The sequence below is a fragment of the Xyrauchen texanus genome, chromosome 2 (assembly GCF_025860055.1).
Source record: "Xyrauchen texanus isolate HMW12.3.18 chromosome 2, RBS_HiC_50CHRs, whole genome shotgun sequence".
In the NCBI taxonomy this organism is placed as follows: Eukaryota; Metazoa; Chordata; class Actinopteri; order Cypriniformes; family Catostomidae; genus Xyrauchen; species Xyrauchen texanus.
This window is the reverse complement of record NC_068277.1, coordinates 6,728,456-6,751,845: the sequence shown is the minus strand read 5'-3', so window position 1 is coordinate 6,751,845 and position 23,390 is coordinate 6,728,456. Positions and strand designations below refer to the sequence as shown.

Genomic DNA, 23,390 nt, shown 5'->3' with positions numbered 1-23,390 from the left:
AAACGGAATGTGACGTGAAGGCTATTCTAATGGAGTCAAGCATCCCCTGGTGGAGGGTTGTGTCTAGAAGACATCCCTATTTCGTCTCTCGCGCATGCGCATTCTGTTCAAATGTTTTCGCCTGTGCTTTTTTCCTCGCATCTCAACGTTTTAATGACGGAAAGCATTAAAAACTTTAATAATATCAAGATTATAACATTAATATATTATCTATTTACTATTTGCACTAGGTGTGTCTGCCATACAGTGTGGCTATTTGCACTGAAATAATCTGGTGGAATCAAAGAAATTAAAGACAAACTGCTGCTTTAAGTGTTTCTGCAGTGGTTTCATGTGATAAAGTGGAGTGAATGTGCTTTTTATATCCGGATAACCTGGGTTCTAATCCAGTTTGACCCAAACTTTGACCCAGTTTTCCTCATCCTGTTTTCTTTCTCCACTCTTAATATTTCTCTTTAAAGGTGCAATATGTAATATACTTACTGTACTAAAGCATACAATTATCATAATTTGTTATCAGAGATTTAGGAAACATGCTAAATTGAAATACTGGCTTCTCCAAAAACAATGCTACAGCCAGTATATTCGGGTATGCCAGATTTGAAACAAATTATCGGGCAAACACAGCCATGGAAGCCAACAATACATTTAGCTAACAGTGACAGAGTTATAAAAAATCCACATTGCAAACGTATACATTAGTTTATCAACTTATAGCTCATCGCTTACCATTGTCAGTTTGCTCGTTCCTGTTGCGTGTCCTCAACCTGCAGCAAGCTCAAGTCTGGGGAGGAGGGGGCATGGGAGACAACTCTCTCCTATATTTCTAATTTGGACTGCAGTAACCATTTTAAACGCTTGATGTCAATGTTGCATATTGTTCATTTAGTACTACTTGTAATAATATATAAAATGAATATAAAGGTTCCTCACAGTGATAGGGTGGTGTAGTTTGTCTGTGGGTATCTAAATAAACACACTGCAGTGATTGCACACTATTAGGGGTGCAAATAGTATCTGTCTAAGTCTATTTACACTTAGTGCAAATAGCCTATACCTTATTATTATTATTAAGAAAATCCTTGAAATCTCATATAGCATCCTAGCAGTTAGGGACAGCTGTCAGTAGGTGGCGCGCACAGACCTAACACATACAGTGCAGTATTAACATATTACACAATATATTCATATTTAAGTATTATGTTATTATATATACATGTATTATTTACTTTTAATTGTGGCCTGGGTAGCTTAGCGATTATTGACACTGTCTACCTCCCCTGCAGTCGCAAGGTCGAATCCAGGGTGTGCTGAGTGACTTCAGCCAGGTCTCCTAAGCAACCAAATTGGCCTGGTTGCTAGGGAGGGTAGAGTCACATGGGGTAACCTCCTCGTGGTCGCCATAATGTGGTTCTCGCTCTCAGTGGGGCATGTGGTGAGTTTTGCGTGGATGCCGCGGAGAATAGCGTGAAGCCTCCACACGCGCTATGTCGCCACGGTAACATGCTCAACAAATCACATGATCAGACTTGTTCTGTAGAACAAGTTCTACGAAGACGTGAACAGCTTTTATTAATTGGATTCAAGTAATTACGGTAATTCCGACATGACGTGAACGCACAATTACTCCTAAACTTGGCCAGATCTGGGGGGTGCTGTTGTGGGTTTTGGCCAAATGATCCCGATGCCCCCCCCACAAGCGCAAGTGAAGCAACGGGTCTAATTGCATCATCATGGCCCCAAGCCTAACGAAATGTCCTATAACTGAACACGTGTCGATGACCCTCCCTTATCAGTGTTGGGCTAGTTACTAAAAAGTAATCCACTACAAATTACTAACTGCTTGTCTAAAATTAATCATATTACTTTACTGATTATGTCACTGAAAAAAGTAATCACATTACCAATTACTTTTAAGTTACTTATTAAATAATGCCCATTTTCTTCTGATTCATTGTCGCACGTCCTTCACCCGTCACAGAAATGCAAACAGACGTACATAAGAATTTACATTTTAATAGTATTACACATAAATATATCGTATTAGAAATATGTGTAACCCAAGTAATGTTCTTGAAATTACTTTCTTTGAAAGTCAGTAATTGTAATCTAATTACAAGAATTTAAAATATAATGTTACACTACTTTACCTACAAGTAATTAGATTACAGTAACTAATTACTTTGTAATCCAGATACACTCAGCACGGTCCATAATATGTTATTGCCCCCCTAATGTAACCGTAAGCCTTCTCCTAAACAAAGTAATCCCTTACAGTAGAGTCAGAGTGATTTAGGCTTAAAACACCCAATTGCTCCGATTGACCTGTAAGCTTCAGAATCAAAAAGACGAACTACTCCAGCTTGGCACAATACATGTTTTATTTCGGTTTTAAGCATATCTATTCATTACCGTTCACATTCTCGGACCTCGTGAATACGTTCTTGCAACATTTTTAAGAACTAAAAAAACTGCTTCAAGTAGCAATGGCATAATAAAATGGCATATAACACAGAAATATGTGTTCATTGTCCTTAAAGCTGAGGTGTGTTAAAATACTTTCTCCTATCACAGCTTAATATGCATAGACAACTATAAGTAAGGTATTTACGGTTAATTTTCTTGAAAACTGTAAATACGGTGTCTCTGTGACACTTTGAACATTTCTCTGTTTGTTTTGCGCGACCTGTTTAGACCCCGCCCAACAACATTACTCAACCAATGGCGTCAGTTGGGGGCAGGGCTACCTCTTTGTTTGACCAACGGCAGGTAAATTCAAAAAGCAGTTTTGAAATCGTTTATTTTTGAAATTCTATTCGGTGACGCTTGTGCTGCAGAAATTACACACTTCTGTTGAGGCCTCTGCCATATTGTTTCTTATTACATGTTGCCACCAAAGTCAAGTTGGCACTTTCATCGAATTCCGAGTTTATAACGTGTAACAATTCCACATTCTACAGAGACGTGAACGCCTTTTAAGTCCGAATTCCGAAATGGCGTGAACGCACCATTACTCCTAAACAGGTGTGGATATAGGGGGTGCTGTGGATTTTTTAGAAATATTTGTAACCCAAGTAATGTACTTGAAAGTAATTACTTTTTTGAAAGTCAGTTACTGTAATCTAATTACAAGTATTTAAAATGTAATGCATTACTTTGTGCACAAAAGTAATTAGATTACAGTTACTGAATTTCAAAAAGTAATTACTTTCAAGTATTTAAAATGTAATGCATTACTTTTTGTGCACAAAAGTAATTAGATTACAGTTACTGACTTTCAAAAAAGTAATTTCAAGTATTTAAAATGTAATGCATTACTTTTTGTGCACAAAAGTAATTAGATTACAGTAACCAATTACTTAGTAATACAATTACACTCAACACTGTCCGTACGTTATTGCCCCCCTAATGTAACCGTAAGCCTTCTCCTAAACAAAGTAATCCCTTACTGTAGGGTCAGAGTGATTTAGGCTTAAAACAAACCCAATAGCTCCGATTGACCTGTAAGCTTCAGAATCAAAAAGACGAACTACTCCAGCTTGGCACAATAAATGTTTTATTTCCGTTTTAAAGGTAGTAGAAATAAAAGTTAAAAAAATGACAGACAGTTCCCTTGGTTTGCCAGGTTTGTTTCTGTTGCAGTTCTGCTTGGCACATGCAACAACAACACTTCACATTCATATAACACAGACAAGTAGAGAGATAGAAATGTGATGGGGCTAAACTCCACATAAGGAGCAAATGAGATGAGCCGCACTGCATTTAATCGCATCATTCCTCAGACAACACCTTCACATTTCGACCATCCAAACAGTAAACGTTTCACTAGTAACACCCACGTCACTGAGTGCTTTTCATTCCAGTTTGAGGAGAGAGAACTATATTGTGAGGATGATTTAAGCACCACTCAGTGAGTCACTAGTGAGTGAGGTTAAGTACATTTTATGAAGATGGCTGGAAACTTGTGTCACAAGATGACACTAATAGGAGGCATGAGATACACCATCTAAGTGGACAGGGGACGGCTATCAAGTGACTATTAGTGGTTATGTTACTAATGCTGAAACTTCATTCAAACGAGGAGGAGAGATGATGATCCTGGGTATAAATTCTGAGGGACTATGGACAGAGTCTCCCAGCAACTTCTGCACATAGAGTTTGGCTCATTTGTGTAGGGAAAGACCTATACAAAATCAATGTACAAACAACAAGTCAAAAAACACCGAACACTTTAACACTGATAAGGTCTCATTCGTCTACTCTTCTGCAGTTTAAGCACCAAGACCAAAATGTCCATCATATAAACTATGAGGTCTTTGTAAATGAGAACAGCCACTTTTGTGTCCAAAACACCCTTGGTAAAATGCTAGGAGGAGTCTTCGTGGTTTTCTGGTGCAGTGCCGTTGCTAGGCAGGAGAGGCGCTTGTGGCGAGACGGCGATCTTGTATGGAAGAGCATCTTTGGCGAGGATCTTTTTGGTGGCGGAGACCAGACGCAAGTAGTTATCCCGGTTGTACTCGGAAACGTGCGGCTGCGTAAGCAACAAGGGTGGGTTGTCCCGGTTCATGCGCGAGAGGAAGAGAGGAGGACGCCGTTGCCTCTCTCCGTCTTTGAGGGAGTCTGGAAGGGGTTTGTGTTTGCTCTCCGGGAGCAACATGATGCACAGGACTGAGAGAACAGCGAAGGAGGCGAAGACCACGTGATGTAGGAAATACCCGCCGTTATTTTGCAGCTCCATTAGAGAGGATGCAGCCATTCCCACGCAGCCTGCGGCCATGATCAGACCCAATGCGCCCCCACTGAAAACAGTAAACATTCAATCATTTAGCTGACATTTTCATCAGTACCGACATACAGTACATGCATTACAAGAACAATCCCCCTGGAGTGACACGAGACCAAGTGCCATGCTCAAGGACACAATGTTGTTGGTTTTCCGATTGCCAGACCTGACTGCAATCTACCCAAACAATCAAATAATCTGTATTAAAGGTTATATATCTGTGGAGCTTACCGCACAACAGTGGGCATGACCTCACTGCCAAAGAAGACGCTGAGCATGGCCAGAGCCTGAGAGGAGAGAAGACCCACTACAGACAGTACCAGAACCAGACCTCCACGCAGATCTGAGGGGGGAGGAAAAGGGAAAAGAGTGAGTTACTGCAACCCAAGTGATCTACATAGGCAGTTCCCTTCTAAAGCAGCATCCTAATTTAAAGGGAATTTTCTACCTAAAAACTCACATGCACTACAGAATGAGAGCTTCATGAGAGACCTGACCCACGCTCACAGTTTATTCCAACGGCGTTAGCAATGTTACACCCGATCTACACTGGACACTTCCGTTGATGCGACGCTACTCTACACTGGAAATGTTAAAGTGAACATTCAAAATCACATGCATAACACGTGGAACGGTTAAATGTGTAAATAACCAGTATAATATATAAATATTAGGGCTGTCAATTGAATACATTTTTAAAACCTAATTAATTACATGATTACATGACGTGCCGATTAAATCTAATTAATTGCAATTAATCGCATATTTAAATATTTGCCGAAAAAGCCCCTCAAATAACAATAATTCAATATTTAAAATGATTAAATTAAATTAAAATGCATTGCATTATTTTGGCAAACACATTAAGCATTAAAAATGACGATACAAAAAGTGGCTTTAGAATGCAATATATTGTTTATTTGCATATTATTGAACATAAGCCAATCACTGGTCTACAGATCACAGTAATCCATTTAGCAGTTTAATTCATCAATCAGTCTGGGATTTATTATAAGGGCTTGTTTAAGGACGCATCAATGTCACCTGCGTCAGACGGAGGCTTTTGGAGCGTCTCGGTTGCGTTGGGACATAATCAATGTTTTAAGGTCGCTGTGTCAATTTAAACAAAGTGTGAAACTTGTCTTGAGATCCCTGCCTTTCGATTTGCACTCCATCAAGCTGTGTTTGCACGCAAGAACGTGTTCTCATCTTGTGCTGTCTGCTGTCAGTAAATGTGGTTTGTTCTGTCTGTATAAGCTGTACGTTGTTTAAACAGGTGGAGTTTCGCTTACTGCCACCTACTGAACACAGGTGGAACTTCAAGCTTAAATTGCTCCGATGGAAGGAATATTTCATATTAAGGTCTGGGGGCATGATTAATTGCAATAGCATTTTTTTGTAGTGGTCTAAACCACATAACTGGTAAACTGGTAATCAGAAGGTCGTTGGTTCGAACCTCACAGCCACCACCATTGTGTCCTTGAGCAAGGCACTTAACTCCAGATTGCTCCGGGGGGGGATTGTCCCTGTAATAAGTGCACTGTAAGTCGCTTTGGATAAAAGCATCTTTTTGGGAACACTCCACGATGTATAACGCATCCTTAACTGAAGTTCAAATAATAAGGAAGCGGGTCACGTAAATAAACAAACTCCGAAACTGGCGGTGATCAGTGGTGCCACTATGAGTCGCGTGGAGTGATCCAATCGAAGGGGTAGAGATTGTAACTGTACCCAGCAAATGCACACTCTGTCACGGGGATGCTACGCGTTTGCTGCAGCTAGATTATAACATGATGGCTCACAACATATCGCATCATAATATACTGTGTCACAGCGTGTATCTTATGAAGAAAATCGGTTTTCATTCTATTAAAGAGAGAGAGCTTGTTTTTGTGAGTTAAACATGGATCCCGTTGCATCGGGAGTGCGCCTGTAGCTGGGTTTCCAACAACATATTTTATGCCAAATTTGGGATACAAAAAAAAAATGCTGGATGAAAACACCAAACCATGAATAAAATCTACATAAATGTGCAAACAAAAACTTGTACGCTTGTTTGAGGTGGACAATTTTATTATGCTGCTTAATAACTTTGATGGAAACATGACTTATGACACCTAAAAATGCTGTCTAAGTAACTTGTGTCCTAGCTATCCGGTAAAACCACACAGCCAGATTAAAGCTCTTCTTTGGTCAATGGGTCACGCTTGAAGAGGAACTTACATTGTGTGAGGGCCAGCAGCAGCAGTGAGGACAGGCCTGTGAGAATGGCTGACAGCAGCAGCATCCCCCTGCGGCCGAAACGGTCCACTGACAGACAGAGGAAGATGCAGGCCACGGCTCCCGTCAACACACGCAGGAAATAACTAAAGTAGAAGTGTGGCGAGTAGCTGTGCAGGTTACGCGTGAAGCAGTACTGGATTCCTGTGCCAATGAAGCTGAGACAGGACAAGGGATGATGACACATTTGATTTGAATTAACATGAAATTCTGTTCTACAAGCACCAATAAATGTTCTTCTAGTCACCAGTGGGACAAACCTGTGGAACAGCAAAGGCACAAGCACATATGCCAAAAAACATTACTTCAAAATATCACACTATAACTGATTTGATTTTAGTTTATTTATTTTAGCCCATTCAGCACATTTCGCGGCAGAACCACCGGCCCGCTCGGTTCTCCCGATGTCCATTCCGCCCCTGATCGGCCCCAAAGTGCGTCGGCCCACCGGGAAAATGCCCGGTATGCCAGATTACCAGTCCAGCCCTGTCCACAACCCCTTGTGCTATGGACAGTTCTCTTTTTGTTTTTGTAAGTGGCCAGAAATGCATGGCCAAATCTGCTACTACAGTTTTTAAAGACATTTTCAATTCATGAATTTATGCTTAAAGGGGAACTGCGGCATTAAGAAAATTTTATGATTGTATTGTGTCCCAATACTGCTGTGCTGTCTTTTAATTAACATACTCAAAACTTGCCCCATCACCAGTGAAGTACATACTTTGAGGGTTATGGATATTGATTATACTTTAAGTGTGTAGTATAAGTGTGCATATTGGGATGCAGCCGCAGTTTCCAGGGTAACTTACAGAGTGAAGCCCAAGATGAGGCAGTTTCTCCAGATGACTCTGGTGTGACGCAACTCCAAAACATGGTGATACTCTGGCTTAATGTCATCAGGGGATGCCTCGTCTATTTCTACAGAGAGAGAGACAGAGAGAGAGAGAGAGAGAGAGAGAGAGAGAGAGAGAGAGAGAGAGAGACTATAGTGTTAAAGAGGGAAAAAGGATGTGATCTATCGGCATAGAACGGCAGGAGGTTTGTGAGATTGTGATTAAATGCCAGGGCCAAATTAATTCAATTATTAAAAAACACTTATCTCATATACATAAATTAGCCATTACATTTATTCATAAATAATTCAGGTCACAGTGGTCCAACTTACAGACTTCAGGGCACACAACTGCAACATTGAATATGCCACATTTAAAAACCCCAACATAAATCTGCTAGTCCTATTATGTAAAACAGCATAAAATACATAATGTGTATGCTTACATTATAAACAGAATATGTTGTATTTAAACTGCGTGTAAATTGTGTGTATTTATTATATGGATACTATATTGTTTGGTATATTATCCACTGTAATATTGTAACATTGTAAATTGCCAATTGTCTCTACTGCCTCACAAGAGAACTTCTTGTAAATAAAGTAATGAAAACTTATACCAAACTAACTAACTAAAAAAACAAGTCAACAAAATAACTAATCAAACGAACGAACAATCTAATTAAACACTAAAAAGCTAACTAACTTACCAACAAACCAAAAAAATTAATTGACAACTAGCAAACAAGAAGATTAAACTAACTTTCAAGCCAACAAACTAATTTCCAAAATAAAAACAAACAAACAAACAAATAAAGAAACTAATTAAGATAAATTAACTTAAAAACCAAACAAACCAATTAACAAAAGAGCAAACAAAACTAACTAAACAACTAGAAGTAATTAACAAACTAACAAACTGACTTAAACTAAAACAAACAAAAACTAACAAACTAAAATATAACAAACAAATTGAGTAACTAATTAACATAATAACAAACTAACTTACAAACTTAAACAAAATGTACTAACTTATAAACAAACTAATAAAGTAACTAATTAACATAAACAAACTTACTAACAAAACAAACAAGCAATTAACAAATGAAAATAACTTACTAATAAACAAACTAAAATTAACAAACTTAAAAACAAACTAATTAACAAACAAACAAAAAACTAACAAACTAAAATATACTAATTTAGTATATTTATACTATACTTATACTATACTATACTTATACTATATTTATAGTAAAACATACTAATGAACAAACAAGCAGACTTGCTAACAAACAAACAAACACCCTAAAAAATAAACTAATTAACAAACAAACTTACTAACAAACCAAAAAAATTTTTTATCAAAAGAACAAACAAAACTAACTGAACAAACAAACAAACAAACAAACAAACAAACAAACAAATCAAATAAAACTTACTGACTAACTAAACTAGTGTTTAGTACCCTGCCCCTCACCCAACCCGAGGTTTTCAGAGTTTTGTGCTTTTGTATAGCTGATGTTTGGGAGGGTTTGAGAGACTCGTCTCACCTGACAGTAAAGTTTCAGCAGGGTACAGTTCGTCCCTCACACACATGCCATTCCGCGTCGAGAACAACTGGAGACACTTTTTAGCTCGAGGAATCTGAGATGTGGCCATGAGCCAACGAGGAGATTCAGGGAACACAGAAGCACAGCTGTTGACACACACAAAGAAACAAACACATACTATTATTGGTTCTTGCACTTCATTTTTCCTTCCATCTTAATTTATTTAATCTCACGAACTCATGTTATGACAACAGGTTTTTTGTTGGACAGGCACATATGAAACCTGCATAACTAATATGTATAGCTCTATGCATTGGGGTGAAACAAGGTAAACGATAAGTGATGTTCAGACCAGATCTTGTGACTTGGGAGACGACTGACTTCATTCATGTGTTGGTGTATTGTTCATCTTATTACATCATAAGCAAACAGTGTTTGTATCACAGGGTGCAACTTAGCCTGACAAATGGCGTCTTATTTATTTTATTGCTGTTATATGATTCAATCATTATAGCCTATGAGTCTCAATAAACAGCGACCCGTTCCATTGGAAGCCACCCTCTTTTTACTATTATGGATCTTCTCAACCCACTTAGAGCGTATTGCTTTCTTTTTTGTAACGGTGATATAGTTAATTGACAGTTAAATGCTACCTACCGTAATTTCCGGACTATAAGCCGCAACATTTCCCACGCATTGAACCTCGCGGCTTATACAATGGCGCGGCTAATATATGGATTTTTCCTGCTTTCAAATTGTATAAAAAAAAAATTAAAAAAAAAATTCTGTGACGTGCTCAGTTTTTTGGCGGCGTGAAGCTTTCATTAGACCAATGAAATTGCCGAACGGGTTAAGGTCAAAACAACTTTTTTTGTTTACTGTTTAGATTAAATCGAGTGCGCTCAAACTTCCCATCATTCTGATTACGGTAGTAATTTTGTCACCCTCACCATGGCAAAGACATGGAGAAACGCATATGATGCAGCTTTCAAGTTGAAGGCGACTGATCTGGCTGTTGAAAAGGAAATAGAGCTGCTGCACGGGAGCTTGGTCTAAATGAGTCGATGATAAGACGTTGGAAACAGCAGCGTGAGGAATTGACTCAGTGGTCAACTAAATCTGAGGCTATTCAACTCCGACACCGAAGGAGATGACTTCAGTGGTTTCAGTGCACTGGACGAGGAAGATAGTGACCAATGACATTCTTGGTAGGCTACTGTTTACTGCAAATGTTTTATTACAAGTCGTGTGTGGCAGCGGGGGCGTGGTCAAGTCTGGGAGAGAAAAGCTGTAAGGGCGCTTACACCTGCGCTAAATTATGTCTAACACCGGTGTCTAATTTCAAGTGCCCTGCTTCACGTGTCCTTCTTGGGAAAACTGTCACACGGGCACCAGTGTGACAGTTTTCAGCAGGGCACTTGACGTTCCAGGTAAGGCTTTTAATGGCCACAGCAATGTTTAATCAATTTTATAAAGTTTCTCAATTCTTCTATGCGCCAACACTAGACTGACGTGTGTCACTCTCTCAGCTCTGTGGCTGCTGCCTTTTTATGCCGCTCTCCCCATGCTCACTGAAATTAGACCCCGGTGTTAGACATAATTTAGCTCAGGTGTAAGCGCCCTTACCGCTTTTCTCTCCCGGACGGGCGCTTGACCACGCCCCCGCTGCCACACCGTGTTTCGTTAAAGCCGGAGTAAAGTTCATTTGTTTCAATGTACCAGTAGGCACCTGCGGCTTATAGACAGGTGCGGCTTATTTATGTTCAAAATAATATTTTATTTAAAAATCAGTGGGTGCGGCTTATAGACAGGTGCGCTCAATAGTCCGGAAATTACGGTAAATTTTCGCATGTCATTTGTTATTTTGTCCAGCTTGTGGTATGCACGTTGTAACAGAGGGGATTAAAATGGGAGAGGAGGAGGAGGCGGGAACCGGACGAAGCATCAAAGTAATATTTAATAAAAACTAAAAAGCTATAAACCTAAACATGGCGTCTGTCTGTCTGTCTGTCTGTCTGTCTGTCTGTCTGTCTCGGATTGGGAAGTAGGCGTGCACACTCATGGCCCGGCCCCGCCCTCCTCGGTACCCATATACATCCAACATTGAAGAGTGTGGTCTAATTTTAAGACAAGCACCCCAACACATCAAACCACATGCAAAGAGACATTTAAAGAGAAGGGATAGCATTCATATGGCCGACTTACCACCAATAGGAAAACAGCAGCACCAGAGGCAGTGTGGTGACAGCTTGCAGAATAGGCCAATCACGGCAAAGCACGGCAAGCCCTGGCAACAACAGCTCAGCAAACACGACAAAGAAGCCACTGATCATAGACACCATCAGTCTGTGAGAAGGATCACACCATTCCAGACCTGAAGCACATTGAGAGAGAGAGAAATAAAGTGATACATTCGATTGGTAATAAGCTAAAAGTTGAAGTGGTCTAAATCTCTGTGGTTAGATAAAACAATTGACCTTAGCTCTAGTAAACAAGTCTGTCTCTTTCCACAATCTCCAATGGAAAGCAAGAAGTCCTATTGTCCTCCATCCTATTATTGTTCCTGAACTCCTTTTCTTTCATGACTACAGATCACGGAAACCTCAAAATAGTCCAACTGGACTAAATTTCCACACAATGTTTGACTTCTACTGAAACATCTGGACATACTGGAAACTTGATGTTTCTCATGATCCAAAAAGGCTTATGCTACGAAATCAGTTTTGCAATCAAATATAAATTGAGCCAATGTAATAATTCCTTTACCATTTTTAATGGAAGTCAGCAAGCGTCCAGCATACATGGAAACTCTTTCAATACTGTTTAACCCTCCTGATCTGTTTAAGTAGGGCCGCTTTGCTGTTCGCGGTCTGTTTTGACCGGACATGGTACAGGTGTAATTTCTTCTATTTTTTTAAAGAAATCATAACAAATTTTCTTCCCTAAAGTAAAAACCATAAAATATGCACATATTTTGGGGATTTTATTTTATGTTTTTTCTTTTTTTTTTTTTTTTAAAGATCTTACTCACATTTTAATTTCTCGATTTTACCATTTGCATATGGAAATAAGCTCATTTGTTTAACTTATTTTAAATTAAAAAAAAATGCAAGTTGAAAAATTAAGAAAATATGAGAATGCCTCATGTATTGGGGGCAGATTGTTGCCATCTGGTGAAAAAAAAAAAAGACTTTAAAATCATGTTATATCAATAATAGCCAGTAGATGGCTGTAGTGTTCAATGCAGCCTCCTACTGTTTTGTAATTCAACATTGTGCCACAAGATATGCATTTAGATATATATTTCCATTTTTTTAAAAATGTTTTGAAGTGTCAGTTTTTGCAATAATGTCACATTACAGTCAAACCTGAACTTGGGTTACAAAGTATGTGTGCGTGTGTTTGTGAGTGTTGTATTCTGCGTTCTGTGTCAGTCTCACCTATTTATTTCTGTTTGTGTGTGTGCTGCTTTGTGGGTGTGTTATGGTCTTACCCAGGGCTGGACTGGTCATCTGGCATACCGGGCATTTTTCCGGTGGGCCGACGCACTTTGGAGCCGATCAGGGCCGGCCACGAAACTTTCCGAATGGGCCGCGAGAAGCTAAAATGAGACGCCAGGAGAACGGACCACAAAACGGCGCCGCGATATGCAGAAAAGGACAGTGAACACCCCCACCAGTTGGGCCAGTTGCCATATGAAATACCAGGCCAATTTCTCTTCCCAGTCCAGCCCTGGTCTTACCCCCTTATTTAAGTGTGGATGTGTTTTCAGCATCTATGATTTATAGATTTTATTTGACAAAATCTTAAAAAAAAAAAAAAAAAAGTGCGCCATGTTATAGTGTCACCAATTAATTTTTGTGTGTGCTTGCACTCTGCCTGTTGTAAAGTATCATCCATTCATTTCTGCGTGTGTTTGTTCTGCATTTTGGCTAATTTATAGATTTATAAATTTATAAATGTGGATGGGCATAGTTGAAGTCGGTAGAAATGAGTAGATGTGTCCGGACGTTTGACTACTACTGTACAAGCACAAAGATGTGAAATATGTGAACGTGCGTATGTGTCTGTTTATATTCAGCTTCACCTAATTTCTTGTTCGTACCACCAACGCCCACACATTCCAGCTCACTAAAGAGGTTTGGTGTTGCGTGTCTGTTAGAGTGCGTCAATATGAACAAGCACTCCCATGAAACAATCACAGGAATCCCAGGACAAGAACACAGACTTCACCACAATGGACAGAGCAGACAGTTGGTGCAGCTGTCCTTCAGTTTTATATCTCATGTTTACCTCCTCACTCAGGCCATCACCAATAAGACAAAAACACAGACGGTAGATAAAATCCCTCGGCTTTTCCTCAGCTGATTACTAGAAGTGTGATGTAACAGAGACAGTTCAGAAGTTTCGGACAGTGTGTACTTGAACATGACATGTGTGAGATATAAATGGCATGCAGTGCTGTTCCAGCTGATCCCTGTCAATCGGTTCACCGCTCCTCAGGAAATGGAAAAACCCTGCAGAGCATTCGAACTGGATGGCCCCCTAAAGGGACAGTCCAAATACCAGCCTGATCTTGATAATAATGTGACCATGGCAACATTTTTGCAAAGCAAAATGACATGCTTCATTACACGTTTTTCTGCAGTTTCCCAATGAAATGTCCAGTGGGGGGCGCCAAAAGCGAGTGAAATGGTCTCAAAATTAGGCAAGCTTTTTAAGGTGAATGTTAGATGGAGGTTGTAATAAGTAAATGTAACTCCCTAACCTAAAACTCTAACCTAAACCTAACCAAGTGTCCAGAGCTGGACTAGGAAGAGAAATCGGCCTGGGATTTTACATGGCAACTGGCCCAACTGTTGAGCCAGTTTCGCGGTCCTTTCCTGCATATTGTGGCGCCGTTTCATGGTCCGTTCTGCATAACGCGGCGACTCATTATAGCTTATCGTGGCCCATTCCGCAACCGACCCACCGGCCCACTCGGTTCTCCCGATGGCCATTCCGCCCCTGATCGGCCCCAAAGTGCGTCGGCCCACCGGGAAAATGCCCGGTATGCCAGATTACCAGTCCAGCCCTGCAAGTGTCGTAAAAGATAAATGAGAGGTAAACAAAACAGACCTTACCCTAAACCAACACATAAACCCAACCGATAGTGTCCTAAAAGCAAATGCGACATGAAAAGCAAATTTTCTGATGCAACCATGTCTTTGACCGATCAGGTGAGCTACAGCGGAAGATAATCACTTTGGAATAAGTGTGTAAATGTCGGTGGTTCTGTAATACAAGCATTAAAATGTACCGTTTTTAAATGATAGGCTAGAGTGAAAGTGTTTCGATACAACATAGAATGTGTTTATAAAGTCATAATCAGCCGTTGAATGACTGAAATTGAAGTCATCATCTACTCTGAAGAACTCTCATTGGTTCTTGCACATCTCATGATCAAGTGTCATGACACAAGAACAAATGAGGTTTGATGTTTTTAGTGTGTCACCATATTTGACTTGTGCGCCGTTTAGAGTTGATCATTGATTTGAGAGTGAGTAACAACAAACATTTCAGTCTGTTCATCATATACTTGGAGAACAGTGCACGAGTCACATTGACTATTTTACTGTGGTTTTATGCTGCTTTGTCCTTTATGAAGCTTGAGTCACTATTCAAACTATATTGGCAATAAGATGTGTGAATATTTAAAACCATTTTTTCTTTGCATTTTTGTATTCCGTAGAATATCTCGATTCCCATTTTTTGCACGGATCGTCGCTAACTTTTTTTTTTAACAGTTTATTTCAATTTTATCATCAAAATGGTGTGCAAATAAATGAATTAAATCAAATGAAAATAGAACAATAATTGTCAACATAAAATGTTATTATTTTTATCAAATGAAGTGCTTTTATACAGAACCTCACAGCACAATCCAAAACACAACATTGGAGCTATTTTTGTCAAATAAAGTGCTACATAGCAACACAGATGTACAATATAGCTTAAATATAATACAATTACTATTATTATTATTAGTAGTAGTAGTTGTAGTTATAGTAGTATTACAATGAATATTACATAACTATACTGTAGTTATATATTTCTGTCGTACATTTTCTTTTTTTAAATGCAGCTTTTATTTTGACAGAGGCTTTTATTTTGAAGTAAATCCATTTCCTGTTCTGTGCTTTTAACGGTAGCTTCTCACTTCCAGAAAAGCAGGTCGCTATGTGACCAAGTGCGATTATTAAACCGCAAAAGGTTGCCATTTAATTAAAGAAGTATTAGATATGAAGTAGATATGATGTGAAGTATGGAGTGGTGGTGGCGTAGTGGGCTAAAGCACTGAACTTGTAAGCAGAAGGTTACTGGTTCGGTCCTCACAGCCACCACCATTGTGTCCTTGAGCAAGGCACTTAACGCCAGGTTGCTCCGGGGATTGTCCCTGTAATAAGTGCACTGTAAGTCGCTTCGGATAAAAGCGTCTGCCAAATGCATAAATGTAAGTCTGTATGTGCTTCACGCTTCAAAGTGAATTAGCGCAATGCTCACTGTCATCTGCTACAAACAGAGTGCGATGCTCATGATGTGTTTTCCATGTATGAGTCAAGGATCTCTAACACGTATGAGCACTTTGTGTCTTTATGTCAGCACAAAACCAGCTGCACACATTCACAAGCACTCACATTTGAAGCACGCAGCACATGCAAACTATACATTTATTAAATTAAATCACAGCCTTTAATAATTAGACTAGGACATAACGTGATTTACATTTTTGCACTGAATGTTAACAATGACAATTGTACGTCAGATAATATCAGTTTTTGGTATCGGAGCATTTTTTTTATGAGCATGAGTACAAGTCTATGAGCGCAGTACCGGACCCCAACTGGTATCGGGACATCCCTAGAATTCTTTGTAATGAAGAAATGTATTCAGATTTGGACCGTCATGGGGGTGAGTAAATAATGACAGACATTTTTGTTTTGTTTGTTTTAGTTATTTTTCTGCCCTTTTCTCCCCAATTTGGAGTGCCCAATTCCCGATGTGCTCCTCGTGGTGGCTTAGTGACTCGCCTCAATCTGGGTGGCGGAGGACGAATCTTAGTTGCCTCTGCGTCTGTGACGTCAACGCATGCATCATCATTTGGCTTTTTGAGCACGCTACCGCGGAGACGTAGCGCTCGTGGAGACCAACGCTATTCTCAGCGGCATCCACGCACAACTCACCACGTGCCCCACCGAGAGCAAGAACCACATTATAGCGACCACAAGGAGGTTACCCCATGTGACTCTACCCTCCCTAGCAACCGGGCCAATTTGGTTGCTTAGGAGACCTGGCTGGAGACACTCAGCACGCCCTGGATTCAAACTCACGACTCCCGGGGTGGTAATCAGCGTCAATACTCGCTGAGCTGCCCCAGAAATGTTTATTTTTGCCGGGACTATCCTTGTAAAGCCATAAAATAGCATTGAGAGAGAAATTAAAAGCAAATTAAGTCTCTGCTGAAGCTCTGAAATCTCATTTATGCTTGCACACATTTACACCTGGCACATCCGATTAGGAGTTTGATAGCCCTTGTTGTTGTTCACTTTCTTTGCATGGAAAAAAGCAGCCTGGACATTCTGCTTAACATCTGCTTTTGTGTTCCATTGAAGAAAGTCATACGGGTTTGGCAAAACATGGAACAGATGGTTACTGTAAGCAACACCAAGCAAATAGTACATTTTAATCAAAAAAAAAAAAAAAAAAAAAAAAAGAGTATATTGACTTGTAGTGTTCCCAGCTTTCAAAACAAGCTAATCTGTGTTACAAAACCTCTCGTCTACAGTAGATAGCCTAAAGTGCTTTTGTATGTATCTTACAAAGCTTATCTGTAGCAGACTTAAAAAACAGGTCACATTACGGAGCACACTTACGTGCAATATACGATGACAAAAACACTCCGGCTAATGTTGAGCCTTGGCAGAGACGCAGAAATGGGAAAGCAGATGGGCTGTTAGAAAGACAAGCCATGACTCCCAAAAGACCAGAGAGAATCACGGACAGCAGAAGAGTTCGCCGACGACCCAACCTGGCACAACACACAGAGCATTAGCATGTCTGACTCGCTGAAACAAGAACAGAAAGTTAGGGAAGTCATCAAGTAATCTATTGAAACATTTAAGGTGCACCTTAGTGTGGAAGACTCAAGTCATATCTGTTAACGGGGTAGGGGGGCAGGCATGTAAAGGTCACATGACCACCCAAATAATACTCGCTTTATCTTGATAATCCTACTACTAATGGACGCGTTCACTTAAATAATAAATGAATCATGGTTCACAGCCAATAGTGCACTGGTTGTCCATACAGATAGTCCCGCCCCAAACGGACACCATTTGTTGAGCCAATGTTGCCGTGTCGGGCTGGACGGGCCACTCAAACAATAGTGAAACGAGACTGCTTCTGTCTGTCAGCGGTTTTCTGCTATTTGCAAACAGTATATGAGATTTTTTTATTACATTTTGAATTGGGGCTGTCCACAGCCAGGCTGAGAAACAAAATGATAATTTTTCACCTAAATATTAACAAAATATGAATTATAATGACTTCAGGTAGGGTAGATATCAAAAAGACATCAGATTTTATAATCATTGTTGTCTCCTATGTCCACAAGAGGGCGCAACGAATAAATAAATATAAATAGTGTTTTAGAGCTCCTTGATATAAACCAATCAGCTTCATTTAAAATGATAAATTTGAGAAAGGAAACGCTTCAATAGACGGTTCTAGGTTAACTTAGTGTTGTACCGTCGTCCTACCACGGACTCAATGTAGTGGTCTAAGCACATAACTGGTAATCTGGTAATCAGAAGGACACTGGTTTGAACCCCACAGCCACCACCATTGTGTCCTTGAGCAAGGCACTTAACTCCAGGTTGTTCCGGGGGGGATTGTCCCTGTAATAAGTGCACTGTAAGTCGTTTTGGATAAAAGCGTCTGCCAAATGCATAAATGTAAATGCAAAATACTGCCGGTATCACAGTGTTTTTCTTTAAATACAATTGCATGTACATCTCTAACGCTTATGTGTTGTTAGCGCGTTTATGTAAGGCACGTTTTAATTACCACAGAAGCCCACCAAGGCATCACCAAAATGCAGAATAAGAAGTTTTGTCTGCTAGCGTGGAGATCAAAGCGCTGTTTGACGCTGCCGTAGATGCTCTGGAGCGAATCATGAATGCAGCTTCACGATTGCTGTAATAAAGCAGATAGCTACAGTCTACCGGCAGGTTAATATTGCGGAGGATGAGAGTATAATAGATTTAATGGCCATTGCAATGAAGACGCAACCTATGGGGAGACTAGTTCTTTCAATTAGTCAAACTCCCACTTAGAATTTGGGACACATTTAATGTTACTTATATGGGTGCTATTTTAGTGCGTTTCTATCTTTATACTGTGGAAGGCTTTGCTTTGAAAATATTAATAAAGCATTATATTGTATTGTTATATAATTTCAGTCCGCTTTGACCTTCAAAGTATAGTTTTCTGACCGCGAACGAATACGAACGCGTTCAACGAATGCCCATTACAACCGCTTTGTGATAATCTTTTAGTATAGTCAATGGCCGGCGCATGCGCAGACTGTGCTGGTGATGAAATTTGCATCACACATACTGTGCGCAGAGCGAAGTACACTTTGGCCTTGAGGCATCATCAGTGTTTGGCACCCATCCAAAATTCGAATGCTAATTTTTATCTTAAATTTGACGAATATTGGAATTATATTTTAAGATTCGACAGCCTTAGTTTTACCATTACTTTTACTATTAAGATCACTAGTTTAAAACAAAAAAAACTTATTCTCCATTAAAACTAGTATTGATACTTTAGGATCAATGCCCCAACCCCAACTATCAAACAAGTATTTTGTTTCGCTCTCAGTCAGGGTGTGGGAATCAGAAGTTTCAGAAGGAGGCAAATAAAGGCCCCCAACCCCTAACCCCCCAGACCTGGCCATGGTTGCTAGGGTGTCCTGTGTGGTTCTTAGGGTGTCCTGTGTGGTCGCTAGGGTGTCCCGTGTGGTCGCTAGGGTGTCCCGTGTGGTTGCTAGGGTGTCCCGTGTGGTCGCTAGGGTGTCCCGTGTGGTCGCTAGGGTGTCCCGTGTGGTTCCTAGGGTGTCCCGTGTGGTCGCTAGGGTGTCCCGTGTGGTCGCTAGGGTGTCCCTTGTGGTCGCTAGGGTGTCCCGTGTGGTTGCTAGGGTGTCCCTTGTGGTTGCTAGGGTGTCCTGTGTGGTTGCTAGGGTGTCCTGTGTGGTTCTTAGGGTGTCCTGTGTGGTCGCTAGGGTGTCCTGTGTGGTCGCTAGGGTGTCCCGTGTGGTCGCTAGGGTGTCCCGTGTGGTCGCTAGGGTGTCCCGTGTGGTCGCTAGGGTGTCCCGTGTGGTTCCTAGGGTGTCCCGTGTGGTTCCTAGGGTGTCCCGTGTGGTTCGCTAGGGTGTCCCGTGTGGTTGCTAGGGTGTCCCGTGTGGTCGCTAGGGTGTCCCATGTGGTCGCTAGGGTGTCCCGTGTGGTTGCTAGGGTGTCCTGTGTGGTTGCTAGATTGCTGCTTATTGGCCCAAGTCAACACTGGCCTGACTTCAATGTAAGTCTATGAGATTTTTAGCCCGGTTTATTGCCTACTAGACAGAACTCACACATCTGATCACTTCGAAAAGTAAAAGCATGCATCTCCTCAACAAGCAGCAAAATTAGAAGTATCATTTATGAACATAGCATTAACAGTGTGGGATGGGTTTAATACTTACCATAAGAGGGTTTGAAACACACCTAACCCAAAGTATAAGCAATAATAATGTTGATGCAGGCCTTAACAGGCACCACTAATATTTTTGCACTACATTTAGATCACTAACTTACTAATAACAATTTAGGAAGACTCACCAGTCACAAACTGTGCCAAGGAGTATATAGCCCAGGATCCAACCTGTCATAAAACAAATGTGTTGGAGGGGGATCTTCCAGTAGTCGGCACACACCAAGTTCCACTGTCAGCATTAAGAGAGAGGAGACACTTTACATCAGACCTTCTTTAAAGAGATCTGCACAGTAACAATGATTACCAACAAATACCTTTGCTGAAAGAGTGAGGTCTCTCTCATGCACACTTTGAAATAATTTAAATATAAACGGGAGGAATGCAGATAGAGCACAAGTGCGGTTTTACTCGCAGATTATATTAGAATCTCTTATTATTGCATTACAGCTAATGTGAAGCCACGCTATTCCAGTTTTACACTCTTGCCCTGTTTTCCCCCGTCCCAATTCCAGAAGAGTCATTATAGTCAGCGTAGAAAAGGAAACATCTTGCTAGTCAAGGATACAGGAAGAGCTCCAAGCTATTTACCTCCTGTGGAAATGGAAAACTGCTCCATAAGACATTATGCACCACTTTTTCCCAAGCAGTGATGTCAATGGGGTTGGGGCTTTAAAAATCGTCAGCGTGCGTTTACATTCATTGCACTATTGATTTTATATGCGTAATTGACATGCATGCTATACTTGGTCTGATGCTCTTTTAATCAACACGATTTTGCAATCTTTTATCATAATCATACATGCGGCTTTTCAACCTCATTTTACTTGAGAAGCTACATCAAATATTTGTACTTTTAACCCTACGGTGGATCTTTAGTGACCCAGGCCTCATTCCAACCCAGGGCTTTAGCAAGTAATTCTGGGTCCCCTGACTATATATTGCTCTGGGCCCCTTATCTATTAAAATAGGACCGTTTTGAATTTGTCATGGGCCACCCTGGAGCCATTTGGGCCCCTACAAACATTACCACCATTCACCCCGCTAGCTACGGCCCTGTTCCTACCCTTGTAGCTGGTCCATTTTTGTCCATACCTCATCCAACATTTCTCTTCTAAATAGTGTTACAAAAAAAAAGTGACAAAATTGCAAAATAAATATATTTTATTATTATTAATATTATTTTGTATACTGCTTGATTACCAAAAGTGCGTAAGATCATTAAAGCCACTAGACATGCAAGTGTTGTTTTTTTGCACTTCCTTAAATAATATTTAAATAATAATTAGTTCATATCTATATAAGTTTACCATCACAGGAGTTATATTTCTTTGTAGCAATGTGGAAGTAAACTATAGCAAGTTTAACACATGAACAGTATGATTTGGCTTTTGTCATTTGGGTTTACTACTGCAAGTTGTGCATCTATTTAGACTCAAAAAGTGCCAAGAAATGTGTATTTCAGTGTGTGTTCGACAGCCAGTTGCGTCATATTTCAGTGTGGAAGTAATGAATCCTGTTCGATATATGTTGCATCATCACTTATATACAACATATTACAAATTAAGCTTAAAAATGCATCAGAATACATTCAATTCTATTATTATGTGATATGTAATATTGCTTGGCAAAACACCCATGCATTTAAGGGTTAAAAGGATTTAAGGTTCTCAAGACCTTTTAAGTGAAAAAATAAAATAAATAAAAAGATAAAAGGAGATTAAAAATGGCGCAATAAATAAACTTGAAAGAAATGGTGACCAGTGAAATATGCACGTTCCCTTATGCGTTCATATAATCAAAACATTATACCTAAAATCTGCCCATGTACTGATAAACAAAGTCTAATTTTATATAAAAGAATCATAAAAAAAAATTCAGTCCGAAATACTTCAAATTCGTAGTCAAATCTGGCCACAACTCAATGAATGCCATTAATTCCAGCATTATAATAAGTTCAAAAACTATTTTCTTAAAGGGACAGTTCACCCCAAAATGAAAATTATCTCATCATTTACTCACCCTCATGCCGTCCCAGAGGTGTACGACTTACTTTCTTCAGCAGAACACAAATGAAGGTTTTTAGTAGAATATCTCAGCTCTGTTGGTCCTTACAATGCAAGTGAATGGTGACCAAACCTTTGTAGCTCTAAAAAAGTAACCCATACGACTCCAGTGGTTTAATCCATGTCTTCAGAAGCGATATGATACGTGTGAGTGAGAAACTGATCAATATTTAAGTTCTTTTTTACTATAAATTTCCACTTTCACTTTTTACGTTCTTTACATTCTATGTGCATATCGCCACCTACTGGGCAGATTAGGATTTAATGTGAAGAAAAAAAAACGTAAATATTGATCCGTTTATCACCCACATCTATCATATCACTTCTGAAGACATGGATTAAACCACTGGAGTCGTATGGGTTACTTTTATGTGCTTTTAGGAGCTACAAAGGTTTGGTCACCATTCACTTGCATTGTAAGGACCAACAGAGCTGAGATATTCTGAGTAAATGACGAGATAATTTTCAGTTTTGGGTGTACTATCCCTTTAAGCATATGGTTAGTTAGCTCTGAAAAGTGAGATGGTCTCATACCTCGCTGTGGGACACTAACCTCGGTCACTAGATTGTTGGAGAGTCCTGCAGGTTTGGCGTACTCCCATCCAGCAGTGCACGACACCACTTCCCTCGACACGTCCTCCGTGGAGTTGCTTATATTGGCCGGGTACTTGTAAAGATTACAGTGGCTTAATCCAGAGCCCTTTACCCATGGGATGGTAAGATTGAGGTAGGCTTGTCTGGAGAGGTTACCGAGAAGATACGCCGATGGCAGTGACGCTAGATCAGGTTTGCAGTGGTAAGACTCGGGAACGAGCGTGAAGAAAACATCGCTGATAAGATTCAGCGACACCGCAAAGTTTGGGAACCAGCTGAAAAGCGTAATGATCCTGTTGTATCTCCCAAATCCACCAATCAGAGGATATATTTTAGCTTCAAACTCCATAACTAGGGACTTTATCGACGGCTACAGCTGTGTGTCGGAGACATTTGACTTCGCAGCACTGAGAAACGAACTGAAGGAGAGGAAGACGCAAGTGAAGTAGCTTTGGGAAGTTCGATTCATTTGAGCGAATCGGTTCACTCGG

The 23,390-nt window shown here is 40.2% G+C and overlaps 2 protein-coding genes across 3 annotated transcripts in view; both read right to left on the bottom strand.

The window, feature by feature from the left end:
• The window catches only part of LOC127619449 (cadherin-15-like), a 310,594-nt gene that overhangs the window by 72,588 nt on the left and 214,616 nt on the right, over positions 1-23,390 (bottom strand). The window lies entirely within an intron of this gene.
• slc22a31 (solute carrier family 22 member 31) lies at positions 3,546-23,303 on the bottom strand. 2 transcript variants are annotated; one of them, XM_052092360.1, is made up of 9 exons: positions 22,859-23,303; positions 20,368-20,471; positions 17,362-17,516; positions 11,654-11,822; positions 9,449-9,594; positions 7,873-7,981; positions 7,007-7,221; positions 5,015-5,126; positions 3,546-4,799 (listed from the first exon to the last, which is right to left on the bottom strand). In XM_052092360.1, the coding sequence occupies exons 1-9, from the start codon at positions 23,246-23,248 to the stop codon at positions 4,367-4,369; spliced, it is 1,833 nt and encodes a 610-aa protein (XP_051948320.1). In that variant the 5' UTR covers positions 23,249-23,303; the 3' UTR covers positions 3,546-4,366. The 2 variants fall into 2 exon arrangements, with proteins under 2 accessions (XP_051948320.1, XP_051948327.1); XM_052092367.1 differs by lacking the exon at positions 22,859-23,303 and adding an exon at positions 20,557-20,602.

Excerpts from the sequence above, each read along its gene's own strand:
- slc22a31 (XM_052092360.1), bottom strand. The coding sequence starts at position 23,248 with ATGGAGTTTGAAGCTAAAATATATCCTCTGATTGGTGGATTTGGGAGA. Across the intron at positions 17,517-20,367 it reads CTTGGCACAGTTTGTGACTG|GTTGGGTCGTCGGCGAACTC; the intron begins GTGAGTCTTCCT and ends GTGTTGTGCCAG. Across the intron at positions 7,222-7,872 it reads CTCATCTTGGGCTTCACTCT|CTTCATTGGCACAGGAATCC; the intron begins GTAAGTTACCCT and ends GTCCTGTCTCAG.